The 23,645-nt window shown below is 37.6% G+C and overlaps 2 protein-coding genes across 3 annotated transcripts; one reads left to right on the top strand and one right to left on the bottom strand.

Annotated features, from left to right (window-relative positions):
- The first annotated feature begins 861 nt into the window (after window positions 1-861).
- On the top strand, window positions 862-12,135 carry LOC115794015 (chemokine-like receptor 1). The gene is made up of 4 exons (XM_030749242.1): window positions 862-922; window positions 2,413-3,439; window positions 8,503-8,563; window positions 12,085-12,135. The coding sequence occupies exons 2-4, from the start codon at window positions 2,424-2,426 to the stop codon at window positions 12,133-12,135; spliced, it is 1,128 nt and encodes a 375-aa protein (XP_030605102.1). The 5' UTR covers window positions 862-922; window positions 2,413-2,423.
- Window positions 12,136-16,281: 4,146 nt separating this feature from the next.
- On the bottom strand, window positions 16,282-18,542 carry LOC115795004 (phospholipase A2 inhibitor and Ly6/PLAUR domain-containing protein-like). Of its 2 annotated transcripts, none has more exons than XM_030750756.1 (5): window positions 18,423-18,542; window positions 18,016-18,132; window positions 17,790-17,936; window positions 17,383-17,493; window positions 16,282-17,248 (listed from the first exon to the last, which is right to left on the bottom strand). In XM_030750756.1, the coding sequence occupies exons 1-5, from the start codon at window positions 18,466-18,468 to the stop codon at window positions 17,049-17,051; spliced, it is 621 nt and encodes a 206-aa protein (XP_030606616.1). In that variant the 5' UTR covers window positions 18,469-18,542; the 3' UTR covers window positions 16,282-17,048. The 2 variants fall into 2 exon arrangements, with proteins under 2 accessions (XP_030606616.1, XP_030606617.1); XM_030750757.1 differs by having other exon boundaries at window positions 18,016-18,129; window positions 18,423-18,493.
- Window positions 18,543-23,645: the final 5,103 nt, after the last annotated feature.

Here is a 23,645-nt window from a genome sequence, read left to right on the forward strand (position 1 = left end):
CTGATGAAAATGATGCAGTGAGAGAACTGACAGAGACTAGAAAGAGAACATATTTCTCCCAAACTGGCTTCTTTTGAGTAGCTCCCTGTCCATAAAATACTTAAAAATCCTTCTTCTCTCATACAATGTCTTGAATAATCAGACGCCATCATTTCCCTGAGCCTGGTTCTGCTGCAGGTTTTTCCTGTTAAAAGTGAGTTTTTTCTTCCCACTGTCACCAAGTGCTTGCTCACAGGAGGTCGTTTTGACTGTTGCGTTTTCTCAGTAATTATTTTATGGTCTTTGCTTTACAATATAAAGCAACTTGTGGTAACTGTTTACTGTGATTTGGTGCTTTAAGAATAAGAAGTGTGAGGGCAAAAACATTGCCAAAATCGCCTGCTTAATTAAACATGTGGACTTATTGTTATGTGTAGGGCATGCTGCAAGAAAATGTTTTGTATTTATGTTACACAAGTGTACTAAATTTCATACATGTATGTAAAACACAGTGGTGGGCTTGTCTTCTGCAACTTTATAGGTGGCGCTATAAATCATGCCTGAAACCGATAAAATATGCACATTTTCCCAAGACCTGAAGTATGTGCAAAACTTCCTGCTGTTTTGAGCATATTTAGACCTCCAAAAAGCAATTAATTTGCCCTACAAATAATATGAAGAAAGCAATTACAATAGCACTAGTGCCTCAAATATTAACATGTAACAAGATGTCATAGATAAAGGCGCCTAAAGATGAAGATATTCTCTCTCTCTCTCTCTCTCTCTCTCTCTCTCTCTCTCTCTCTCTCTCTCTCTCTCTCTCTTTTATGGGCAGTGACATATAAACTACAGATCAGTCCGATTTATATCAACCAGTCGCAGTTTGATCAGGCATTCTTCTGCAGTGAATTCATCAACAACCAACAAGAGAGCTTCACTAAAGGTACATAATATTTATTTTGCTATTGCAGGACTGTAAAATCATCAGGTATTTGCAGGAACAGACTAACTTTTTAATTTAAAGAACAAGGTAAACCAATTTGTTAAGATTAAGTAAAATGATCTAAAGTGCTTAATTTAAGACAGAACATTGCTATCTCAGTCTGATGGTATGGTCAGACTGTGAAAGTGTGTATTTTTTTATGCCTAATTGTTGCAAAACTGCAGCTATACTGTATTAAGGTGTGTTAATGTTTATAATTTATTTAAAAATATATTGTAAATTGTTATGTTTAACAGTGTATTTTTAAAAAATGGAATAATAAAAATAAAATGGAAAATAAAAAGGTGTGTTCACACCAAACGCGAAGCAAAGTTTTCCATGCTTCAGAGTGACATACTGAGCCCAACATGTCCTCCAATCCAAACGACAGTATCAGTCGTGTGTGCAGACCCTGAAAAGCGCCCCGACGAGCGTTTCCGAAATGAGCGCACCTACCTGTGGCTTTGTGTGTCATGTCCTCACGTTCGTTTGTAATGATGCTCACGCGGCAGCGCAGGTCGCCTAATAATCGGAAGTTTGGTGGTTAAATCTCAGTTTGTTGCAGTCGGCATGACAAAGTGTCCGCGGGAGAAATGCTTGAATTATGCTGTATAAAGCGCTTTGAGCGTTCAAGTACAGTAGAAAATCCCTATATAAGAATCTAGGTTTTTATATATTGTTTTAACTTTTACTGTTGCATTCATTTAGTCCGCGTAGAATTTTCAGAAATCGGAGAAAATCCTTATTTGCGTATTTTTTCAGGATTTGCCGGAGAACCCCGAACACGTTATTTACAAGTCCTTTCGTGTAGGGCCGCTAGAGGTCGCTTAATTTTAAAGCGTATATACCGTAAAAATGAGCCCGCAGAAACGACCAACAATGAGAACTGCTGTAGGCAATACAGGGCAAAATATTTAAACTTCTGCAAAAAAAATAGCTTCAAGGTGTACCATGAAAACCCACCAGCTGAGTGTTTTTTTTTTTTTACATATATGACACTGATTTGAATTGATTAAATACAACATAGCCTAAATAAGCTGAAACATTGTATTTATTATTATGGTTGTGTCTAATTGTTTGGAAAATTAAAGGCCAGATCCCCCTCTCCAAAAAAATTACAGTAAACACAAAAATGTTTGTTTCCGTCACTTCATGAGTCAATGTGTCAACAAGTGTGAATGAGTTTACTCATTTGAATTGTTTAGTTCACCTTATAAATTTGTCATTATCACAGCTCTCAGATTCCTTCTCGCAAATCTTGACCTTCAGTTCCTTAATCTGTAAGTGAACTCATCTCTGTTCATGTTGTTTCAACACTTAAGTACTGATATGGACAGTCTTCAGTTGTGCTGTAAGCTGTGCTAGATTTCAAACAGAAATTTCATTGAGCAGAACAGTTAAAGATGACTTTACATACATTGTTCTTTTTTTTTTTCTTGTTGCTGCTGCAGGTCTCAATACAATGATGAACATGACCACTAACTATTTTGATCAAATCAATACAACTGCTACACCTGATAGAAGTGGCTCTGTGGATAAGTACACTGAGTTGATTCAGTCTCTCACCACCATGTCGATTGTTCTTTACTCCCTGGTCTCTGTCCTTGGTGTGCTCGGGAATGGAGTGGTTATCTGGGTGACCGGGTTCAAGATGAAGAAAACCGTTAACACAGTTTGGTACCTCAACCTTGCTGTGGCTGACTTTGTCTTTTCAGCATTTCTGCCCCTGACTGTGGCATATCTGGCTCTAGGGTCTCACTGGCCTTTTGGCAAGTTCATGTGCAAGCTGAACTCCATAATCGGCTTTCTGAACATGTTTGCCAGTGTATACATTCTTGTGGTGATCAGTGTGGACACATGTGTGTCTGTGGTGTTGCCCATCTGGGCAAAGAGCCACCGAAATGTATGCAAGGCATCTTGGGTGAGTCTGGGTGTTTGGGTAGTGGCAACAAATCTCAGTGCACCATACTTTTTCTTCATGGACACTAAGCAAATGTCTGAAGACAAAATCATCTGCTTCAACAGTCTTTTTAAAAATGGAACACAGTCTCACAACCGCTTTCATCTTCAAGCCATGATCCTCACCCGCTTCCTCCTGGGATTTGCAATCCCCTTCACTGCCATTGTCTCCTGTTATGCTGTCATAATCCATCGTCTCAGGAAAAAACGTTCCCTGGGCAGACAATCAAGTCGCCCCTTTAAAATAATTGCTGCCATTATCATCACTTTTTTTCTGTGCTGGGCTCCCTATCAGATTATGGGTCTTTTTAAGTGGTTGATATTCACAGCTGATACTGTAAATAAAACATTACACCATGTCTTTGATATTGGGTCCTCTTTCACCGCCGGTCTGACTGTTCTAAGCAGCTGCATCAATCCACTGCTGTATGTGTTCATCAGACAAGATTTTAAGGATGAATTCCGAAAATCCATCCTCAGTGTGCTGGAGACTGCCTTCCGGGAAGAGGAGACACACTCTTCCATTGAACACCAGACAGACCAAATAGAGCTTTGAATACTAAGGTATGAGGCTGTTCGTGACATAAAGAAACAAATGAAAATTCAGAAACTGCAAATAAAACGTTTCACAAATTAGATCACTTTTGGCTTTTTACTGGCTGTATACATTACTTAAGAGTAAATCTTTTTAAACAATTATTGTTATAGTTGAAAAGGCTCTGTTGATAAATATAGACATGTAACTACAGTTACAGTATTAGATGATGGAACTGGCTTATGATACAAATGCTGTAATACACAATCTTTCTGTCTTGTTTTTTGCATCTGTTTGCAATAACACTGTGTTGTAAGTATAGCTCGCTCAGTCTGTAGGTTCATTTTCATGAAATAATAAATCAGCCTCTAATGGATGTCTTCTCCTGCTGTTTTGTATAATGATTTAATTTTTTTTTATATATATATATATATATATATATATTTTACCTTTTATAAGTTATTAAATTAATGATAAAATCTTGATTCTGTGGAAACAATGTCAGGAATAAACTCACTCTTTCATCTTTCTTTAACCCCAGTGGCATCCATGAATAATGTAATGACAATTGTAATAATTCTTGCTTACCATCATTTACATTATATAATACTGAGTATGTTTGGACTTAACTCCTTTTCCTTTTGTAATGTACATCTCATAATCACATATAGCCATTTGTCTTGTATTGTACAGTTAAAAATAAAATTGCATGTGTGTGTGTTGTGTATCAGTTGTTCTCATATATATATCGCATAAACTGGATTATAAACACGCACTGTTATTACTATTACTATTACTAGGGCGCTAGCCAGTAGAGGGAGCTGATGACAGCAATCCTGAAAATAATAATAAAAAAGAAATATATGAATAAATTATATTTAGTAGTTTTCTTCAAAACTTAGGATTACCAATTCAAAAGTTTAGTGCAGTAAGTTGCCTTGAAATTTTGAGTTTTCCTAATATTTTCAATTTTACAGTGAGTAGTTTGCTGTTGATAAGATCTGGCTTTGCATAGGATGTCTACCAGAAATAATTAAACTTCACAGATGACAAAAGGTTTAATCATTTTGTGCCTAGCTGACACAAGACAATTATTGGGCCAAACTGACTGATTTGCTGAATTAAAATTATCAGAAGTTGTAACTCAGTCGTCTGCAGCTGCTTTCCATTCAGGACTGCTGTCTTTTATCTGTGAAGTGTTTTGCATGTAAAGAGCTTCATCTACTCGTTAATAAAATATTAATAATTTCGATTCAATTCAATTCAATTTTATTTATATAGTGCCAAGTCACAACAAACAGTCGCCTCAAGGAGCTTTGTACTGTGGGTAAAGACCCTACAATAATACAGAGAAAACCCAACAGTCAAAACAAACATTTTGTGTCTTGTTTCTGACAATTTGATAATGATAAATTTTAATCTGGTGTTAGATGTGTTATATATAGGATCGGTTGATACACATACAGTATGAGATTTTATTTATAGATGTACAATACAGGAAGAGTGTTTTGTGGACTCATATGGTCATTATGAGATGCACATTATGAGTACAGAAGCAGTTCAGTTCAGTCCAAAAATGTTCTGATAATAATTTTTATTATCATCACGTATCGATGCCAAAGGGATTACAGTGGCTTGCAACAGTATTCATATCCTTTGAAATTTTCCATATTTTGTCACATTACACCCACAAACAAATATATTTCACTGGAATTTAATGTGAAAGACCAACACAAAGTTGGTCAAGTTTCGAGTTGTATGTGTCTTTATGTTGCAGGCTCCCCATCCGCCTGTATCCTGTTTGAAGCCTGTTTTAAATAAACCTGCACGCCAAACCTGCTCTCGTCGTGTCCTGCACTGGGGTCCTCCCTGCCTTGCCTGCACCAGCCGTGACAGCCATACTCTTTCCATTTCCAGATAATGGATTGAACAGTGCTCCGTGAGATGTTCAAAGCTTGTGAAATCTTTTTATAGCCTAGGCCTGCTTTAAACTTCTTACAACCTTATTCCTGACCTGTCTGGTGTGTTCTTTGGACTTCATGATGCTGTTCACTCCCCAGTATTCTCTTAACCAGGGGTGGGCAACTCCAGGCCTCGAGGGCCGGTGTCCTGCATGTTTTAGATGTGTTCCTGATCCAACTCACCTGAATCACATATAGAAGTCATTAGCAGGACTCTGGAGAACTTGACTGCATACTGAGGAGGTAATTCAGCCATTTGATTCAGGTGTGCTGGATCAGGGACACATCTAAAACCTGCAGGACACCGGCCCTCGAGGCCTGGAATTGCCCACCCCTGCTCTTAACCAACCTCTGAGGCCGTCACGGAGTGGCTGTATTTGTACTGAGATTAGATCACACACAGGTGGACTCTTTTTAGTCATCAGGCAACTTCTGAATGCAATTGGTTGCACGCAGAGAAAAGGGGGCTGAATACTTTTGCACACCGCACTTTTCAGTTTTTTATTTGTAAAAAATGTTTTGAATAATGTATAATTTTCTTTCCACTTCACAATTGTATACCACTTTGTGTTGGTCTTTCACATTAAATTCCAGTGAAATATATTTGTTTGTGGTTGTAATGTGACAAAATATGGAAAAGTTCAAGGGGTATGAATACTTTTGCAAGCCACTGTATCTTCATGTTCGGCTGCTTTCAGCACTGCTGGTATTTGTTTAGACTCTTTTGCTCCAATTGATCTTTCGGAGTTAACTTCAATAGTTACTTCCTTCAAACCAGCAACATGTTTATTAGATCCCATTCCTACTAGACTGTTCAAAGAAGTCTTTCCAATTATTGATGCTTCAATCTTAAAAATGATCAATCAGTCTTTATTAGTTGGCTATGTACCACAGGCCTTCAAGGTGGCTGTAATTAAACCTCTGCTTAAAAAGCCATCACTTGACCCAGCTGTCTTAGCTAATTATAGGCCAATCTCCAACCTCCCTTTTCTCTCAAAGATTCTTGAAAGAGTAGTTGTAAAACAGCTAACTGATCATCTGCAGAGGAACGGTTTATTTGAAGAGTTTCAGTCAGGTTTCAGAATTCATCACAGTACAGAAACAGCATTAGTGAAGGTTACAAATGATCTTCTTAGAGCCTCTGACAGTGGACTCATCTCTGTTCTTGTCCTGTTGGACCTCAGTGCAGCTTTTGATACTGTTGACCATAACATTTTATTACAGAGATTAGAGCTTGCTATAGGTATTAAAGGTACTGCACTGCAGTGGTTTGAATCATATTTATCTAATAGACTCCAATTTGTTCATGTAAATGGGGAGTCTTCTTCACACACTAAGGTTAATTATGGAGTTCCACAGGGTTCTGTGCTAGGACCAATTCTATATTTACATAATACACGCTTCCCTTAGGCAGTATTGTCAGAAAGCATTGCATCAATTGTCACTGTTATGCAGATGATACTCAGCTTTACCTATCAATGAAGCCAGATGATGCACATCAATTACTTTAACTGCAGGATTGTCTTAAAGACATTAAGGCCTGGATGACCTCTAATTTCCTGCTTCTAAATTCAGATAAAACTGAAATTCTTATACCCGGTCCCATAAATCTTAGAAACATGGTGTCTAACCAGATACTTACTCTGGATGGCATTACTTTGGCCTCCAGCAACACTGTGAGAAATCTTGGAGTCATTTTTGACCAGGATATGTCCTTCAATGCACATATTAAACAAATATGTAGGACCGCTTTTTTGCATTTGCGCAATATTTCTAAAATTAGAAACATCCTTTCTCAGAGTGATGCTGAAAAGCTAATTCATGCATTTATTACTTCTAGGCTGGATTATTGTAATTCATTATTATCAGGCTGTCCTAAAAGCTCCCTGAAAAGCCTTCAGCTGATCCAAAATGCTGCAGCTAGAGTACTGACAGGGACTAGAAAGAGAGAGCATATTTCTCCCTGTTACAGTAAATCTAGAATAGAATTTAAAATCCTTCTTCTCACATACAAGGTCTTGAATAATCAGGCACCATCTTATCTCAAAGACCTTATAGTCCCATATCACCCAAATAGGGCACTTTGCTCTCAGACTGATGGCTTACTTGTGGTTCCTAGGATACTTAAGAGTAGAATGGGAGGCAGAGCCTTCAGCTTTCAGGCCCCTCTTCTGTGGAACCAGCTTCCAGCTTGGATTCGGGAGACAGACACCCTCTCTATTTTTAAGATTAGGCTCAAGACTTTCCTTTTTGATCAAGCTTATAGTTAGGGCTGGATCAGGTGACCCTGAACCCTTCCTTAGTTATGGTGCTATAGGCCTAGGCTGCTGGGGGGTTCCATAATGCACTTTCTTTTCATTCACCTTATTTACTTTGTTTATACGCCACTCTGCATTTAATCATTAATTGTTATTAATCACTGGCTCTCTTCCACAGCATGTCTTTTTTTTCTCTCCCGTCAGCCCAACTGCCCCTCCCTGAGCCTGGTTCTGCTGGAGGTTTCTTCCTGTTAAAAGGGAGTTTTTCCTTCCCACTGTCACCAAGTGCTTGCTCATAGGGGGTCGTTTTGACTGTTGGGTTTTCTCTGTATTATTGTTGGGTCTTTACCCGCAATACAAAGCACCTTGAGGTGAGTGTTTGTGATTTGGCGCTATAAATAAAATTGGATTGAATTGAATACTGTCCAACTCAATGTTATAACACTACAGCCAACCATGCATACACTACATTTATAGATTTAGGTACTGAACTTGGTCTAGATTAAAATACTGATGACCTATGAAATGTGGATAAGTAAAGAGCAGTGATGGTGAGAAATCTGAGATGAATTGAACAATATGAAACAGCAAAGTTATCAGAAAATTAACACTACTGTCCACATCCAATGATACAGATTTTAAGTATCCATAATAATCTCTAGTTTCATGTTACATTTCCGTTAAGTCACTGTTCTTACAAAAGCAGCACTGTCTTTTAAATGCATTAGTTAAACTTGTTTAATCTCAATAAACTGGCCTCATTTATTATTTAGATCAGAAGTTCATGTCTGCATAATTTCACCATTCTACAGCAGCAAAATAAAGATTCCATACCTATACTAAAGCTCTGTTGTTGGTTGTGGATGAATCCACTGGAGAAAAATCCTTGGTAGGTTAATATAACTCAGACTGTCAGGTTTGAAAAATCTAGAGAGAGACACTCAAAAAGAGTTCAAGTACACAGCAACCCATTCCAAAAAAAAAAGTTACATTTCAGTGCAAGCAGAATATATCTAAAATAATCTATATCGTTGTGTAGGAATAGTAATGGCCTGCAATCGGCATCCTGTTTTGCAATCTTGACTCTGAAAGTCAGCTGTCTCATCCTGGTTCTTGGTCACTATAAAGTTATGAAACCAGTTCAAGGAAACCTGTAGTGGCTATTTGTCCATACAAAAAAACAACAAATCAAATGGCCACCGAGGCATCTCATGACTGGATCTTACGCAGGTCAAAAATAACACAAAGTCCATACTAAAGTAGGTTTGGGTCAGTTTATTCTCCATGATGCAGCAAACCTACAGACATAAACACTTTAGTCTGTGGCCTGGTAAAAAAATCCATATGACCCAATGCCCCTCCCAATTGGCCTACTTATATAGATTAAGTTCACACCTTCTCAGCCATAAACCCAAAAAGTAAACTCAAATTTACCAAAAGAAAAATAAACTATAAACTTAAACTTAGCATGGTCCTCAGTCTCTTGGGATGCCTCAGGCAGAGCAAACTGATTTCAAGGGAACTAGTTTAGGTAGACAGGGTAGAAGAGTTTCTGACAGGGTAACACAGGAATGATAAAATGGAAAATGGACTAGTTCTTATATAGCGCTTTTTTACTCTAGCTGAGCACTCAAAGTGCTTTATACAACAAATTTGAATTTACCCATTCACACAAGCACTTCCTTATAGAGCTAAGGGATTACTATGTAACATTCACACATTTCCATTGTCTGACGGTTGTACAAGAGAGCAAACATCAGGCTATGGGTATTAATGTACCCTTTTAATTTTTATTTTTTATTCCTTTTTAATAAACTGAATTCATATTTTAAAAAATTCTCTGTATTGTGTGTATAAACCAGTTAAAAGGTGATTTGTCATATATTGTTTTATTTAGTATGATTGGTGTAAGTAATTGTGTAGTTTTCTTGTACTTAATCAATTTGCCTAATGCGCCAAGTAGTTCCCTGCCTTCGTCCAAGTAGTACCTCTAATCCAAGAGTAAATCATAGGCCTATAATATATAGCTTTCTGTCCCACTACTGCAGTAATAAACAGATTTTAGCTGAGTTTATGGAAATGTAACTGTGTGGCTTCACCACAACGGGGAAGTAATGCTGGATATGTTCCGCAAGTCTCCCTGACCTCAGATGAGAAAGAGCCCACAGAGTGAACACAACTTACTTTTACTGTCTCCACTTTTGATTGAGCTAATGTCTTGTTGATTTAGTGGTCACTAACTATGGTTCTTTTAATTACTGTACACAGGGTGTATTTTGATTGTGTAAAATGGCTGAATGTGTTTTTGTTAAATGTTCATCTGATGTGTTATATTTTCAGGTGTGTGTTAAGATATACAGAAAAGGGTTTAAAAATAAATGGATCGGTCACAGTATTAACTCGGAATGATTTTTAAGCTGGACAGCAGCAGGATTTAGCTGCAAGTTGCACTGAATGTAAAAAGAACTCTATGAAAAAAGCTTTCTTTTTTGTATTATACAGAGAAAACAGAGTAACCAAATGGGTTTAAAATTTGAACCTGATGTATTATACTGTTCTGTTTTGTTTTTTTCCCCAAGAAGACTATGTAGAGAAATGATTTTTAAAATGTGTGTAAATAGACAAAAAGGAAAAATATAAAAATTTTTTAAGAGAAAAAATCTGTAGACCAAACAGAACTCACATCACTTTCCTCTACTTTTCTTACATACAACAGACCCACCTAAAGGCTTGTAACGTTTTCTCTCTCACGATGGCTGCCCTTTAACTCTTAAGAACTTAAATGAAACAGCTCCCTCTACTGGTGTTGTGTATGATGTAATGTGCATTATATGATTTAAATTATATGTATCTGACACACAAATCCATCTCTAACAATTCATTGCTGGGAAGGATTTCGTTTTATGCATCCATGTTGTGAAAATGATGTGTGTGTAGCATTAAATTATGGATTTTAAAACAGTTAAGCCTAAAATATTTAATGGAAATAATGGTGATTTACAGATTCCTGGCGCTGAGCTGTCCTGACTGCAGTCCAGACCTTTCACTAATGGAAAATATTCAGTGCATGAAACAAAACAAATAATATGTCAAAGAAGACCCAGGACTGTTTAGCAGCTAGAATCTTATATCAGAAAAGAATGGGACAACATTCCTCTCCCAAAAGCCCAGCAGCTGCTCTCCTCAATTCCCAGATGTTTACCGACTGTTGTTGAAAGAAGAGGGGATGCTACACAGTGTTAAACATGGCTCTGTCCCCATTTTTTTTTTAGATCTGTTGCTGCCATCAAATTCAAAATGACCTTATTCTTTCTTAATATAACACATTTGCTCAGTTTAAAGATTTGATTTTTTTTTGTTTTATTGTGAAAAAAATACATGTTCACAAGATTTGCAAACTATTGCATTCTTTTTCAATTAATTTACACTTCACACAATGCCTTTATTTTTCTCTCTTTTTTGAGTTTATGATGTCATGTGACATGTGGCAAACACTACAACTACATCTGACAGAAAGCTCCCGAAAGCATAACTAATAAAGCACATCGGGGACTAAAGATCAATAAATTTAAGTAAATGTAGCAGCTCACGGCAGTTGTTATTGAGGTTGGATGTGTATTTTATTTGATTTAGGTGCGTATGGAGAACATCTTGAACATCTATTATTATCTAATGTATTATTTCTATGAATACTAAATAATTGTAATATATTAACTAATTAAAAATATTTCAACAATCCAAAATGCTTTAATTCACAGAAGAGTTAAACCAGAACTTGACCTCTGAACTTTAACCATGACCCAGTTTTGCCTAAGATTTAATCAGGTGATCTACAGGTCACTGGCACATCTTTCATACAAATTTGTTATGAATAAGATTGGTAGTTTTGCTGTAATATTGTTAAAAAACAAACAGACATATCAAAAATAACACCTCTGGGGCAGGGTATAAAACATTCTCACACTTGCTTCACTTTGTAGAATTAACTGAGTGTAATACTATAAAATATGTTACAATTTATTTTTGGTTTAAAGAATTTTTGAAATTAGAAAACATTTTAACAGTGACTGATCAAATTAAAAACAAACAAACAAACAAACAAAAACAAAGCAAGTGGTGCTGTGAATGACACCCTGGCCCCATCAGACATTTGAGCTGATTTGAACGATTTCTGTCTCACCAACATGTCACTCTTCTAACACTGTATCATCATCGAGATAACATATTGTCAATGATAATAATTTTCCAATGTTTAAAAAGCTGAATTAAAATATCTTCATGGTCAAATTGCATATTTTCTCATCATAAGCAATTTGACTGGTGTCCAATAACAGGGCAATTGAGTGATTGGATCGATAGAGTCAAAGGTTATGTCTATAATCTATCCACTGTGTTGTGAGTCTGCCCCAGGGCCTCCTCCTCAACCAAGAGGTGCAGAGGAGGAATCCCAGTGAGAAATGAGTCCGAATTATTGCTGCCAATACGGACCAGTTGTACAGGGACTGAATGGCCCACAGCAACAGGCCAGACACTCCAAACAGGACGCCATCGAATGCCTTCTCCAAGTCCACAAAATGTGTGTAGACTGGATGAGCAAACTTCTAAGCACACTCAAATATCCTTGAGAGGATGAAGAGCTGGCACATCCTTCCGCAACCAGGACAAAAACCACATTGTTCCTCTTGAATCAGAGGGTTGACTAATGGATGGGCAATCCTTTCTAGCACACTGGCATAGACCTTACCGGGAACGCAGAGGCGCGTGATCCCCCGATAGTTGGCGCACACTCTCAAGTAAATACAGGGCCAGTATTGCCTATACTGATACTGATACAGATACTTTTTAATAATTAAGAAGAATTTCCATGACGTTTAAGTGTTTTTGGATTTTTTTCCTTTGGACCATCAATTAGTTAAAACCCAGGATAGAATTGAGCAAAGTTTATAGGTAAATAGAAAATACTTCATCAAAATAAACGTTTTTCCTTCTGAAACATTAGAACAGTAACAAAACAATTTTCCCCATACACTGTGATGTCTGGATGCAAAGTGTGCCTGCTGTGTGCTGTGACAGAAGTGGCACTTAAACAGACAGTCAGCTCGCATCTTTGATGAGACCGCAGCACTGCATGCAGGAGAGAAACTGAAGCTAAAGTATTGATCTCATTCCACTGGTATTGATCCAAATATTGATAATATCAATACCGTTTGAAGCTGGAAACTGGTGAATTCAATTCAATTCAATTCAATTCAATTCAATTCAATTCAATTCAATTCAATTCAATTCAATTTTATTTATATAGCGCCAAATCACAACAAACTGTCGCCTCAAGGTGCTTTGTATTGTGGGTCAAGACCCTACAATAATACAGAGAAAACCCAACAGTCAAAACGACCCCCTATGAGCAAGCACTTGGCGACAGTGGGAAGGAAAAACTCCCTTTTAACAGGAAGAAACCTCCAGCAGAACCAGGCTCAGCAGTATAACTAAGGGATGGTTCAGGGTCACCTGATCCAGCCCTAACTATAAGCTTTATCATAAAGGAAAGTTTTAAGCCTAATCTTAAAAATAGAGAGGGTGTCTGTCTCCCGAATCCAAGCTGGAAGCTGGTTCCACAGAAGAGGGGCCTGAAAGCTGAAGGCTCTGCCTCCCATTCTACTCTTAAGTATCCTAGGAACCACAAGTAAGCCGGCAGTCTGAGAGCGAAGTGCTCTATTGGGGTGATATGGGACTATGAGGTCTTTGAGATAAGATGGTGCCTGATTATTCAAGACCTTGTATGTGAGGAGAAGAATTTTAAATTCTATTCTAGATTTAACAGGGAGCCAATGAAGAGAAGCCAATATGGGTGAAATCTGCTCTCTCTTTCTAGTCCCTGTCAGTACTCTAGCTGCAGCATTTTGGATCAGCTGAAGGCTTTTCAGGGAGCTTTTAGGACAGCCTGATAATAATGAATTACAGTAGTCCAGCCTAGAAGTAATAAATGCATGAATTAGCTTTTCAGCATCACTCTGAGAAAGGATGTTTCTAATTTTAGAAATATTGCGCAAATGCAAAAAAGCGGTCCTACATATTTGTTTAATATGTGCATTGAAGGACATATCCTGGTCAAAAATGACTCCAAGATTTCTCACAGTGTTACTGGAGGCCAAAGTAATGCCATCCAGAGTAAGTATCTGGTTAGACACCATGTTTCTAAGATTTGTGGGGCCGAGAACAAGAATTTCAGTTTTATCTGAATTTAGAAGCAGGAAATTAGAGGTCATCCAGGCCTAAATGTCTTTAAGACATTCCTGCAGTTTAACTAATTGATGTGTGTCATCTGGCTTCATTGATAGATAAAGCTGAGTATCATCTGCATAACAATGAAAATTGATGCAGTGCTTTCTAATAATACTGCCTAAGGGAAGCATGTATAATGTAAATAAAATTGGTCCTGGCACAGAACCCTGTGGAACTCCATAATTAACCTTACTGTCTGAAGAAGACTCCCCATTTACATGAACAAATTGGAGTCTATGAGATAAATATGATTCAAACCACTGCAGTGCAGTACCTTTAATACCTATAGCAAGCTCTAATCACTGTAATAAAATGTTATGGTCAACAGTATCAAAAGCTGCACTGAGGTCCAACAGGACAAGTACAGAGATGAGTCCACTGTCAGAGGCTGTAAGGAGATCATTTGTAACCTTCACTAATGCTGTTTCTGTACTGTGATGAATTCTGAAACCTGACTGAAACTCTTCAAATAAACCGTTCATCTGCAGATGATCAGTTAGCTGCTTTACAACTACTCTTTCAAGAATCTTTGAGAGAAAAGGAAGGTTGGAGATTGGCCTATAATTAGCTAAGACAGCTGGGTCAAGTGATGGCTTTTTAAGCAGCGGTTTAATTACAGCCACCTTGAAGGTCTGTGGTACATAGCCAACTAATAAAGACTGATTGATCATTTTTAAGATTGAAGCATCAATAATTGGAAAGACTTCTTTGAACAGTCTAGTAGGAATGGGATCTAACAAACATGTTGCTGGTTTGGAGGAAGTAACTATTGAAGTTAACTCCGAAAGATCAACTGGAGCAAAAGAGTCTAAACAAATACCAGCAGTGCTGAAAGCAGCCGAACATGAAGAATAATCTTTCAGATGGTTATGAATAATTTTTTCTCTAATGTCCAAAATTTTATTTATAAAGAAATCCATGAAGTCACTACTAGTTAACGTGAAAGGAATACTCGGCTCTACAGAGCTCTGACTCTTTGTCAGCCTGGCTACAGTGCTGAAAAGAAACCTGGGGTTGTTCTTATTTTCTTCAATTAATGATGAATAGTAAGATGTCCTAGCTTTACGGAGGGCTTTTTTATAGAGCAACAAACTCTTTTTCCAGGCTAAATGAGCATATTCTAATTTAGTGAGACGCCATTCCCTCTCCAGCTTTCGGGTTATCTGCTTTAAGCTGTGCGTTTGTGAATTATACCACGGAGTCAGGCACTTCTGATTTGAAGCTTTCCTTTTCAGAGGAGCCACAGTATCCAAAGTTATACGCAGTGAGGATGTAAAACTATTGACGAGATAATCGACCTCACTGGAAGCAGAGTTTAGGTAGCTGCTCTGTACTGTTGGCACATGGCACTGAAGAGCATAACAATGAAGGAATTAGATCCTTAAACTTAGTTACAGCACTTTCAGAAAGACTTCTACTGTAATAAAACTTATTCCCCACTGCTGTGTAATCCATTAAAGTAAATGTAAATGTTACTAAGAAATGATCAGACAGGAGGGGGCTTTCAGGGAATACTGTTAAGTCTTCAGTTTCTATGCCATATGTTAGGACAAGATCCAGAGTATGATTAAAGTGGTGGGTGGGCTCCTTTACATTTTGAGAGAAGCCAATTGAATCTAACAATAGATTAAATGCAGTGTTGAGGCTGTCATTCTCAGCATCTACATGGATGTTAAAATCACCCACAAAAATTATTTTATCTGAACTGAGCACTAAATCAGATAAAAAGTCTGAGAAATCAGACAGAAACTCTGAGTAGGGACCAGGTGGATGATAGATAATAACAAATAAAACAGGTTTTTGATTTTCCCAATTAGGATGGACAAGACTAAGAGTCAGGCTTTCAAAAGAATGAAAACTTTGTTTGGGTCTTTGATTAATTAATAAGCTGGAATTGAAGATTGCAGCTACTCCTCCTCCTCGACCTGTGCTTCGAGCATTCTGACAGTTACTGTGACTCGGGGGTGTTGATTCATATAAACTAACATATTCATCCTGCTGTAACCAGGTTTCTGTAAGGCAGAATAAATCAATATGTTGATCAATTATTAAATCATTTACTAATAGGGACTTGGAAGAGAGAGACCTAATGTTTAATAATCCACATTTAATTGTTTTATTTTATGGTGCAGTTGATGAAGCTGTATTATTTATTGTTTTTGAATTTTTATGCTTAAATAGCTTTTTGCTGATTTTAGCTTGAAGGGAACAGAGGTGACGAGGAGGTGTTAGGTACAGCCGGTAAAATAATTATTTGATCTTCTGCTGAATTTGTAAGTTGAAATGAAATGAACAGTCTAATTTTTATGACTTTTTAATTTTATTGGATAGACAGAGCATCAACCAGAAATAAAGAAAAAACACATTACATGAAAATTATAAATTGATTTGCATGACACTGATTGAAAAAAATATTTGATTCTCTACAACCCAGCCAATCATTCAATCAATTACAGATATTCCTGAGCTCAGCAGATTATGTGTATAAAGCACATCTGTCCACAGAATCTGTTTCTTCCATTCCAACCTCTCCACCACCATGGATAAGACTGTAGCCCAGAACAAGGCTGGAATGGGCTAAAAGACCATCAGGAAGAAGCTTGGTGAGAAGGTGACAACTGTTAGTGGAATTATTTGGAAATGGAAAAAATATAAAAAGAATATCAATCGCCATTGCGCTGGAATTTCATGCAAGATCCTGCCTCATGGGGTGAGGATGATTATGAGAAAAGTGGTAGATCAGCTCAAAGTTACACCAGAAGAGCTTTTAAATGATCTGACAGCTGAGACTACAGTCACCAAAAACACCAATGGAAACAGAACACAGTTTAAGGGATTAAAAGCCTTCAGCGCCCGCAAGGTCCCTGTGTTCAACAGGCCTGTCTTTCCCAGTGAACAGCTAGATGATTCAGGGAAAGCTTGAGGGGAAGTGCTGTGGTCAGATGTGATAACATATTCAATAACATAAAAACATTTTTTATTTTGATTTTCTATTTTATTAATTTTCTATTTGCTCTAAGTTCTGTGGCTATAGTGGTAACACTGTAAAGATGAGAAGAAAAATTGAGTTGTGATGCTATTGTTTCCATCACCTAAGAGATCCAGATCAGAGAGATCAGTGGTGCCACCAAGAGCAGAATGCCGGTAGTTGAACTGCTGGCACTGTTGCAGAGGTTACCCTTGCAGCAGCTGATTTCTGCTCCACCGAGTCCTGGAATCTGTGTAGCTTGAATGCTTGCGCAAATCTCCTTGGAGGCGCAGCCCTTTAAAGTCACCCCTGCTGCTGCAGTGACTGAGGAAATGAAAATAATTTTACTGTAATTTTACTGCAAATTTTAACAGAGGAATCACTGAACACTCCTCTGAATAACACTCTGAATAAAGGAAGAATAGACATGCAGACACTTAATGCTGCAGGCTTCTTACAGTTTGCTGAGATGCAGTAGTCTTGATTTCCTTTGCAGTTTAGAGTGTTGTTGCAAACTTGTCCGTCACATGTGAAGCACGTTTTCCCATTTGGAGAAGATAAACTTGCAACTGTGAAATAAGAAATATATATAATATTCATTTCCCTGGGGGGGTGGGGTGGTGGTGGTGTAAGCTATCACAGATGGGGTTACCACACCCTCAGCCCATCAGGTGAACATGGTGATTGAGGGAAAATAAAATTTCCTCATTCTGACTCACTTTGGAATTTGCTCCACAAACTCAGTAAAATCAGACTTATTTATTAAAAATGTAAAAATGTTAACAGTTTTTTACAGGAAATAAAAGGTGAATTTCAAGAACAGCAAATACCATTTCAAAATACCAAAAAACATGATGTAAATTACCAGGGGCATCTTGAGAGTTGCAAAGATCAGAGCTGCAACAACTGCTTGTAGCTACATATTCGGCAGTTCCAAAGTTGACTGAGCCATTGATGCACAGTTCAGCCGTAGAACAATTTTTTAGTTGAAAATCAGAAACTTGTGAACCACCTGCAACCAAAGAATAACAACTGTAAACTGAGCCAGTTCAAAGCAGAATTACAATAAATAAGAGACTAAAATAGCATACCTACAAATGCAGTTAATCTAAGTGAACCACACTGAGTATTGGAAGGGCATTGTGTTGTCTGAGTGCAGCTTCCAGAGATGCTCGGTATGCACTGGTAACATGTCAGTGCACAGGCTGCTAAAACACACAATATTCAAAGATAAAGTAAGTTTAATCAAGTTCTCTAGTCTACAAAGCATGAAAAAATTCTGAAACATTCACAAAAAATAAATGAAAGATTTAAACAATGAAGGCTAACCGCAGAGTAAATAGTACAATAATTTGTAGGATGTAGACTGACTTATACTGGTGTATTAATAACACATGCTGTAAAAGCATTAAAAATTAAAATATGTCGCTGAAAAGTAGAGTACTTACTTTCCTAAAAATTGAAAATTTAAGTATGAGATAACCGAACAAAAACTTGCCTTTGGAAAGCAGCACGGTCCCGAGGATCAACACAAGGATCTGCATTTTGTGATGGTCGGATACAACTGAGTTTTAGTTTAGTTTGTGTTAAGGTTTAAGTAGTTCTCATGAAGAGGTTGTAACCTGTGGGAGTGTCTTTCTCCTTCCGGCCATGCCTTCATTCTTCCTATTATTTAAAAAAAAAAATCTTTGAAACTGAATTGACGTTTCATTTCAACATATTTATGTAACAAGCAAGAAAATCCAGGCAATTTCAATAGGTGCATAAATTTTCTTGCATTCTACAGAAATCTTCATGTGGACATCGCAGCTTATTTAACTTGTAACACAAAGTCACTCATAATGTGACTTTGTGTTACAAGTTAAACCAACTGGGCAAAGAGCCAAGACTTCATAAGACTCAGATTATTTCAGTGTTGTCTCAGTCTAAAGAATTAAATATGTTATTAAAATAGAATAAGAACTCTATTATTTTTTTGGTCCTGATTTTGCAGAAGGAATTTCAAGGTCTGTACTGTATTAGTTTCAACATTTAATTTATTTTTAAGTCAAGTTTCATTAAAATTTTTTATTTTTGTGACTGATTGTGGACAGAAGCTTCCCCAAGGTTGTATTATTCCATTACTGAAATATTGTTAGTACAAAATGGTTTGAGTTTTAGGAAATGAAAACCAGAAATACCTGTTCCATTGGTACACTGTTCACTTTCACAATAACCCTGCTCTTTTTACACAGAGCGTAAAAAGTCAGTAATCTATATTTTCATCTCAGGAACCATGTTAACCATCAGTACATCAAAACTAAAAAGAGATTGAAAAATATTCTGACATTTATCTTAGACATGTGCCAAGACAAGATTCTTTTTTGTCTTTACACTTTCACCACTTCTGCACAGGGTGTGAATCCATCTGTAAACATCACGTCTCCTGTGGACAGGAAAAGGCAGCTCTCTAAAAAGAAGCGCCCAAAGTCTTACTAATTATAGTTTATTTTACATACCTATGATGTTGCATATTGAATCCTATTTCAAACATTCCATTCAGTATTTAGGCTGCACCTTTTTTTCTGGCTTTGTTTGATCTGATTATCCAATATAAAAGGTCACTATTGTACTGTACATAACAGCAGGTTAGTGGAGCTGACTGGGTGGTGGCGGCTCGCTATAAGCATAGGGAACACCTGACTCCTGGCACGTTTTTCAAACCCTCCGCTGGCTTTCGCCGCTGAGTGGAAGTTAAAACCAGAAATAATTCACTCAGATGCTCTCTAAGGGGTGATGCTTGTTTTTATTTGTTTTGTTTTTTGTTTTTTCAGTGTTTCATTTGTTTCTGAGTAAATCCATTTGGCTGAGATTAAAGTTAAGCTGAATAACTGCATAGTTTTATTTAACTTTAATGTCTTAGAGCTGTCAATATATTTGAAAATTAATCATTCGCTCATCTCTATTCCTTGATGTAGAAATGTGTGGTTTTATTAGCTTATTTTCAATCAAGAGCTGACAGTGATTAAACTAAAAAAAAAAAAAAAAAAGGGAGTGAATTTCAGGCTTTAACAGCTTCTTTTCCACAGTCATGTTGTCACGGTTGTTAGGTGACAGGAGCTATGCTGAGGTAAGGGCAAGCGAAGCTGATATGAAGGTTAGACCATCCAATTTCACAGCCGCTCTCTTCCAGCCTTTGCGGTCTTTTTGGGCTTCAAAGGACCCAGTCTGCATAGGCTGGGTCCTTCAAAGGATGCAGCCCCTGAATTTGGACACAGCGACAGGAAGAGAAGAGAGAAAGTGAAGAGAATGACATTAACAAGATTCAGGAAGTAAAACAAAACACAAAGCAAAGGGGACAGACAGACAGACACACAAGTGCAAACTTGACACCACATAAGAGGACGCAGACTAGACATAACACAGGGAGACAGACACTGTGACAATTAAACAAAAGAAACTCCACACAGTGGGGAAACACTCAAGGATAGAACACAGGAATAACTAAGAGATAAAGCAATGGGAACTAACTAAGAATACATAAGGGGAACACAAGAAACAATATACCAAAACAAAACATCAACAATAAGGATAACACAGCTACGAAAGATCAAAAACTAAGAAACAAGGGGTCACAGACCCAGGACCATGACAAGCGGAGGGTGCGAGATGAGGAGGTGATGTGAAGAAGAGCAAATAGATAAGGAGGAGCAAGGCTGTGGATGACGATAAATGCAAACGGGAGAATTTTGAACTGAATTCTGAACTTAACTGGAAGCCAGTGGAGCTGCTGTAGGACTGGGGTGATATGGTGAAATGAGGGGGTTTTGGTGATAATGTAAGCTGCTGAGTTTTGAATTATTTGAAGCTTCTGGCAGGATTTGTGAGGAAGGCCAATTAGAAGGGAATTACAGTAGTCAATAGAAGAGGTATGTGACTATGAACAAGAATGGAGGTGGTATGCGGGGTGAGGGAGGGGTGGAGGCAATCCTCCTCCATGTTTCACAATAAGTACAGTGTTCTTTTCTTCGTATGCTTCATTCTTGCGCCTGTGAACACAAAGGTGATGCAATTTGCCAAAAAGCTCCAGGTTTGTCCAGCTGTCCAACAGACATTTTTCCAGAAGCTTTGTGGGCCATCACTATGTATTTTGGTCAATTCCAGTCTCGCTTTTAATGATGAAAAAGAAAACACCAACAAGAGAAACCTATAGATAATCTATAGAGCTTATCTTGGAAAAGCAAATGTGTTTGACACAACAATGCATTCAGATTATAACTCTGATTGCAAAAGCTGTCAGACAGAAGAAAACAAAACAAAAACAAAAAAAAGAGTACTCACTCCAAGTTTCGAAAGAGTTGGCCTAGGAATAAGGAAGAATAATTATTGCATGTTTGGAAGTGTTGCCAGAAGAAAGCTTCTTCTATCCAAAAAGACCACATTAGCACAGATTAGGTTTGAAAAGTTGCATCAGAACAAACATCAAAACACTCTGGAATAAGGTCCTTTGGACAGATGAGACCAAAGTGGAGATGTTTGCCATAATTCACAGCATCAGAAAATTTAAGGGAAGTGAAAATGGCATATCAGCACAAACACCTCATATAGACTAATGTACGGTGGTGATGATTTGGGCTTGTTTTACAGCCATGGGACCTGGGAATCTTGCATATCGAAGTATTCCAGTCAAATGTGAAGCCATCTGTCTAACAGCTAAATCTTGGCCAACAATAAGAACAACAATGGAACAGGACAATTTTCACAAACAGCAGCAAATCAACAAAGGAATGGCTGAGAAAGAAAACAACAAACATATATCTCCTTTATTAGATAGCCATGCAGCTCAGAATAGAGTCCTCATCTTATGTGTACCCATCCATTAATGCAGTCACATTTATGAATATTTTTTCCCCACAGAAATTCCATGGTTCCTTCACAGATTAAAACCTTAAAGAAAAATAATGATATAATCATAAACTTGATTTAGGTGGGATGTTAACAAAATTCCAAAAGGGGTAAAAGATGACTAAAGTAACTTCTTTAGCATCTATCAAACATTCATGAAGGCTTTTCAATTAAAAAAAATTCTTTGAAAAGTTCCCAGAGTGTTGTTCAAACAAGGACCTGGAGTGTTCAGATGTTTTGAATAACATTTTCAATTTGAATTTTGGAAAAAGCATTCGTGCAGACTATTTATTCACTGCTGCTTTAAGAGAGGATCTTAAACATTCATCTTTAGAGCTGTGGAATGAACGACACCATTTATTGTCACAGACACAAAGTGGCCTGTCGCCAATTTGCCTGCGCGTCTTCCCCTATAATCCCTTCCCGCTTTACTGTCTCTCTCCACCACCCATAAAAGCCACTGTGGCCAAAAAAGCAAACATTTCTGGATGTTTCTGGATGTTTCTGGCAGTTGGCCAAAACAAATGCACAAAATAAATTTACTTTACAAACATACAAGTCATCATGTATGGAATCCAAAGTGACAAATTCAGTTGTATTTCATCCAGCCGATAGATGTGTAACTCTATTTTAAAGGTTCTGACTTTTTGTGCTGCATCCTACCAGACTTCCACTGACTGGCTAATCCTGGGTTTGCTGTTTCGCTCTGAAGGGCTACTACAATGTTCTTGTCATCTGAAAGTACAGTAGCATGAACAAAAGAAAAGATGATCTGAAAAGATGATCTGAAAAGATTCATGGTCTGCATACCTGTTCATCTTTGATAACAAGACCAGCTTTTCCAGTTTGTCTTCCTTTATTCTGAGTCTCTGTTTTAGAGAAGGCAAAGTGATACAATTTAACACTGCAGTGTTTCCAGAGTTTGATTTCTTTCAAGTCAATAATTTGAATTTGTCAAGCTTTGGATCATGGGGTGTACTTTGTCCTGTCTCTCACTCCTCAGCCCAACTGGTCATGGCAGATGACTGCCCCTCCCTGGACCTGGTTCTGCTAGAGGTTTATTCCTGTTAAAAGGGAGTTTTTCCTTCACACTGTCACCAAGTGCTTGTTCATAGAGGGTCTTTTGGACTGTTGGGTTTTCTCTGTATTATTGTAGGGTCTTTACCTACAATACAAAGCGCCTTGAGGCGACTGTTTGTTGTGATTTGGTGCTTCTTTCAGGATTAGCTTTTGTTAAATAAATAATGACACTGCAATATGGCATGTAGTGTTGTTCATTTGAGGTTGTATTTACTTAACTTTAAGATCTGGTAAGAAATAGATACATTTTTATTAGGTCCTGTTATTCAATGCCTTATGATTGACAGAGGGTGTGCTTTCTTAATGAAGATGATATTTAGGTTGAGTATGACCCTGCAGCTGGCATCTAATAGTGAGCTTTGATAACAGATTAATTCTTATGGCATGATATGGCGCATTAGCATTTTGCTTTTTTTTTTTTTTCTGAGCTGGGCTGTGCTCCCAGTGAACTGCATGCATGCCAGGAAAGACATGTAGAGATGTTTTGATTTTACACAAATGGCTGTACAGAAATATGACTAAAATAATGAAATTGTGTGTGAAACAACCCACATCTTCATATGCATCGTGTATTGAGATTCTTTCCTCCGATGCTCCAAGTTTAGTTGTGTTTAAACCAAAGTCCAGCATTATTAAGGACAATAAATATGTGAGACATTATCTAAATGTGAATGATGAAAAACGGAGATGTAGGACAGAGCCAAAGTTTTGAGACTGCACAGCTTTGAGCCATCCACACGTGCCAATTATGCACTCC

The sequence above is a fragment of the Archocentrus centrarchus genome, chromosome 16 (genome assembly GCF_007364275.1).
Source record: "Archocentrus centrarchus isolate MPI-CPG fArcCen1 chromosome 16, fArcCen1, whole genome shotgun sequence".
NCBI lineage: Eukaryota > Metazoa > Chordata > Actinopteri > Cichliformes > Cichlidae > Archocentrus > Archocentrus centrarchus.

What these genes read in the sequence shown, in the direction of transcription:
- LOC115794015 (XM_030749242.1), top strand. Translation starts at nt 2,424, where the DNA reads ATGATGAACATGACCACTAACTATTTTGATCAAATCAATACAACTGCT. An exon ending in CGGGAAGAGGAGACACACTC is followed by an intron (nt 3,440 to 8,502) that starts TTCCATTGAACA and finishes AAAATAAAGATT; the next exon opens with CCATACCTATACTAAAGCTC. An exon ending in CCACTGGAGAAAAATCCTTG is followed by an intron (nt 8,564 to 12,084) that starts GTAGGTTAATAT and finishes AGTCTGCCCCAG; the next exon opens with GGCCTCCTCCTCAACCAAGA.
- LOC115795004 (XM_030750756.1), bottom strand. Translation starts at nt 18,468, where the DNA reads ATGCAGATCCTTGTGTTGATCCTCGGGACCGTGCTGCTTTCCAAAG. An exon ending in TAGATTAACTGCATTTGTAG is followed by an intron (nt 17,937 to 18,015) that starts GTATGCTATTTT and finishes CTTTGGTTGCAG; the next exon opens with GTGGTTCACAAGTTTCTGAT. An exon ending in CAACTCTCAAGATGCCCCTG is followed by an intron (nt 17,494 to 17,789) that starts GTAATTTACATC and finishes CTTATTTCACAG; the next exon opens with TTGCAAGTTTATCTTCTCCA.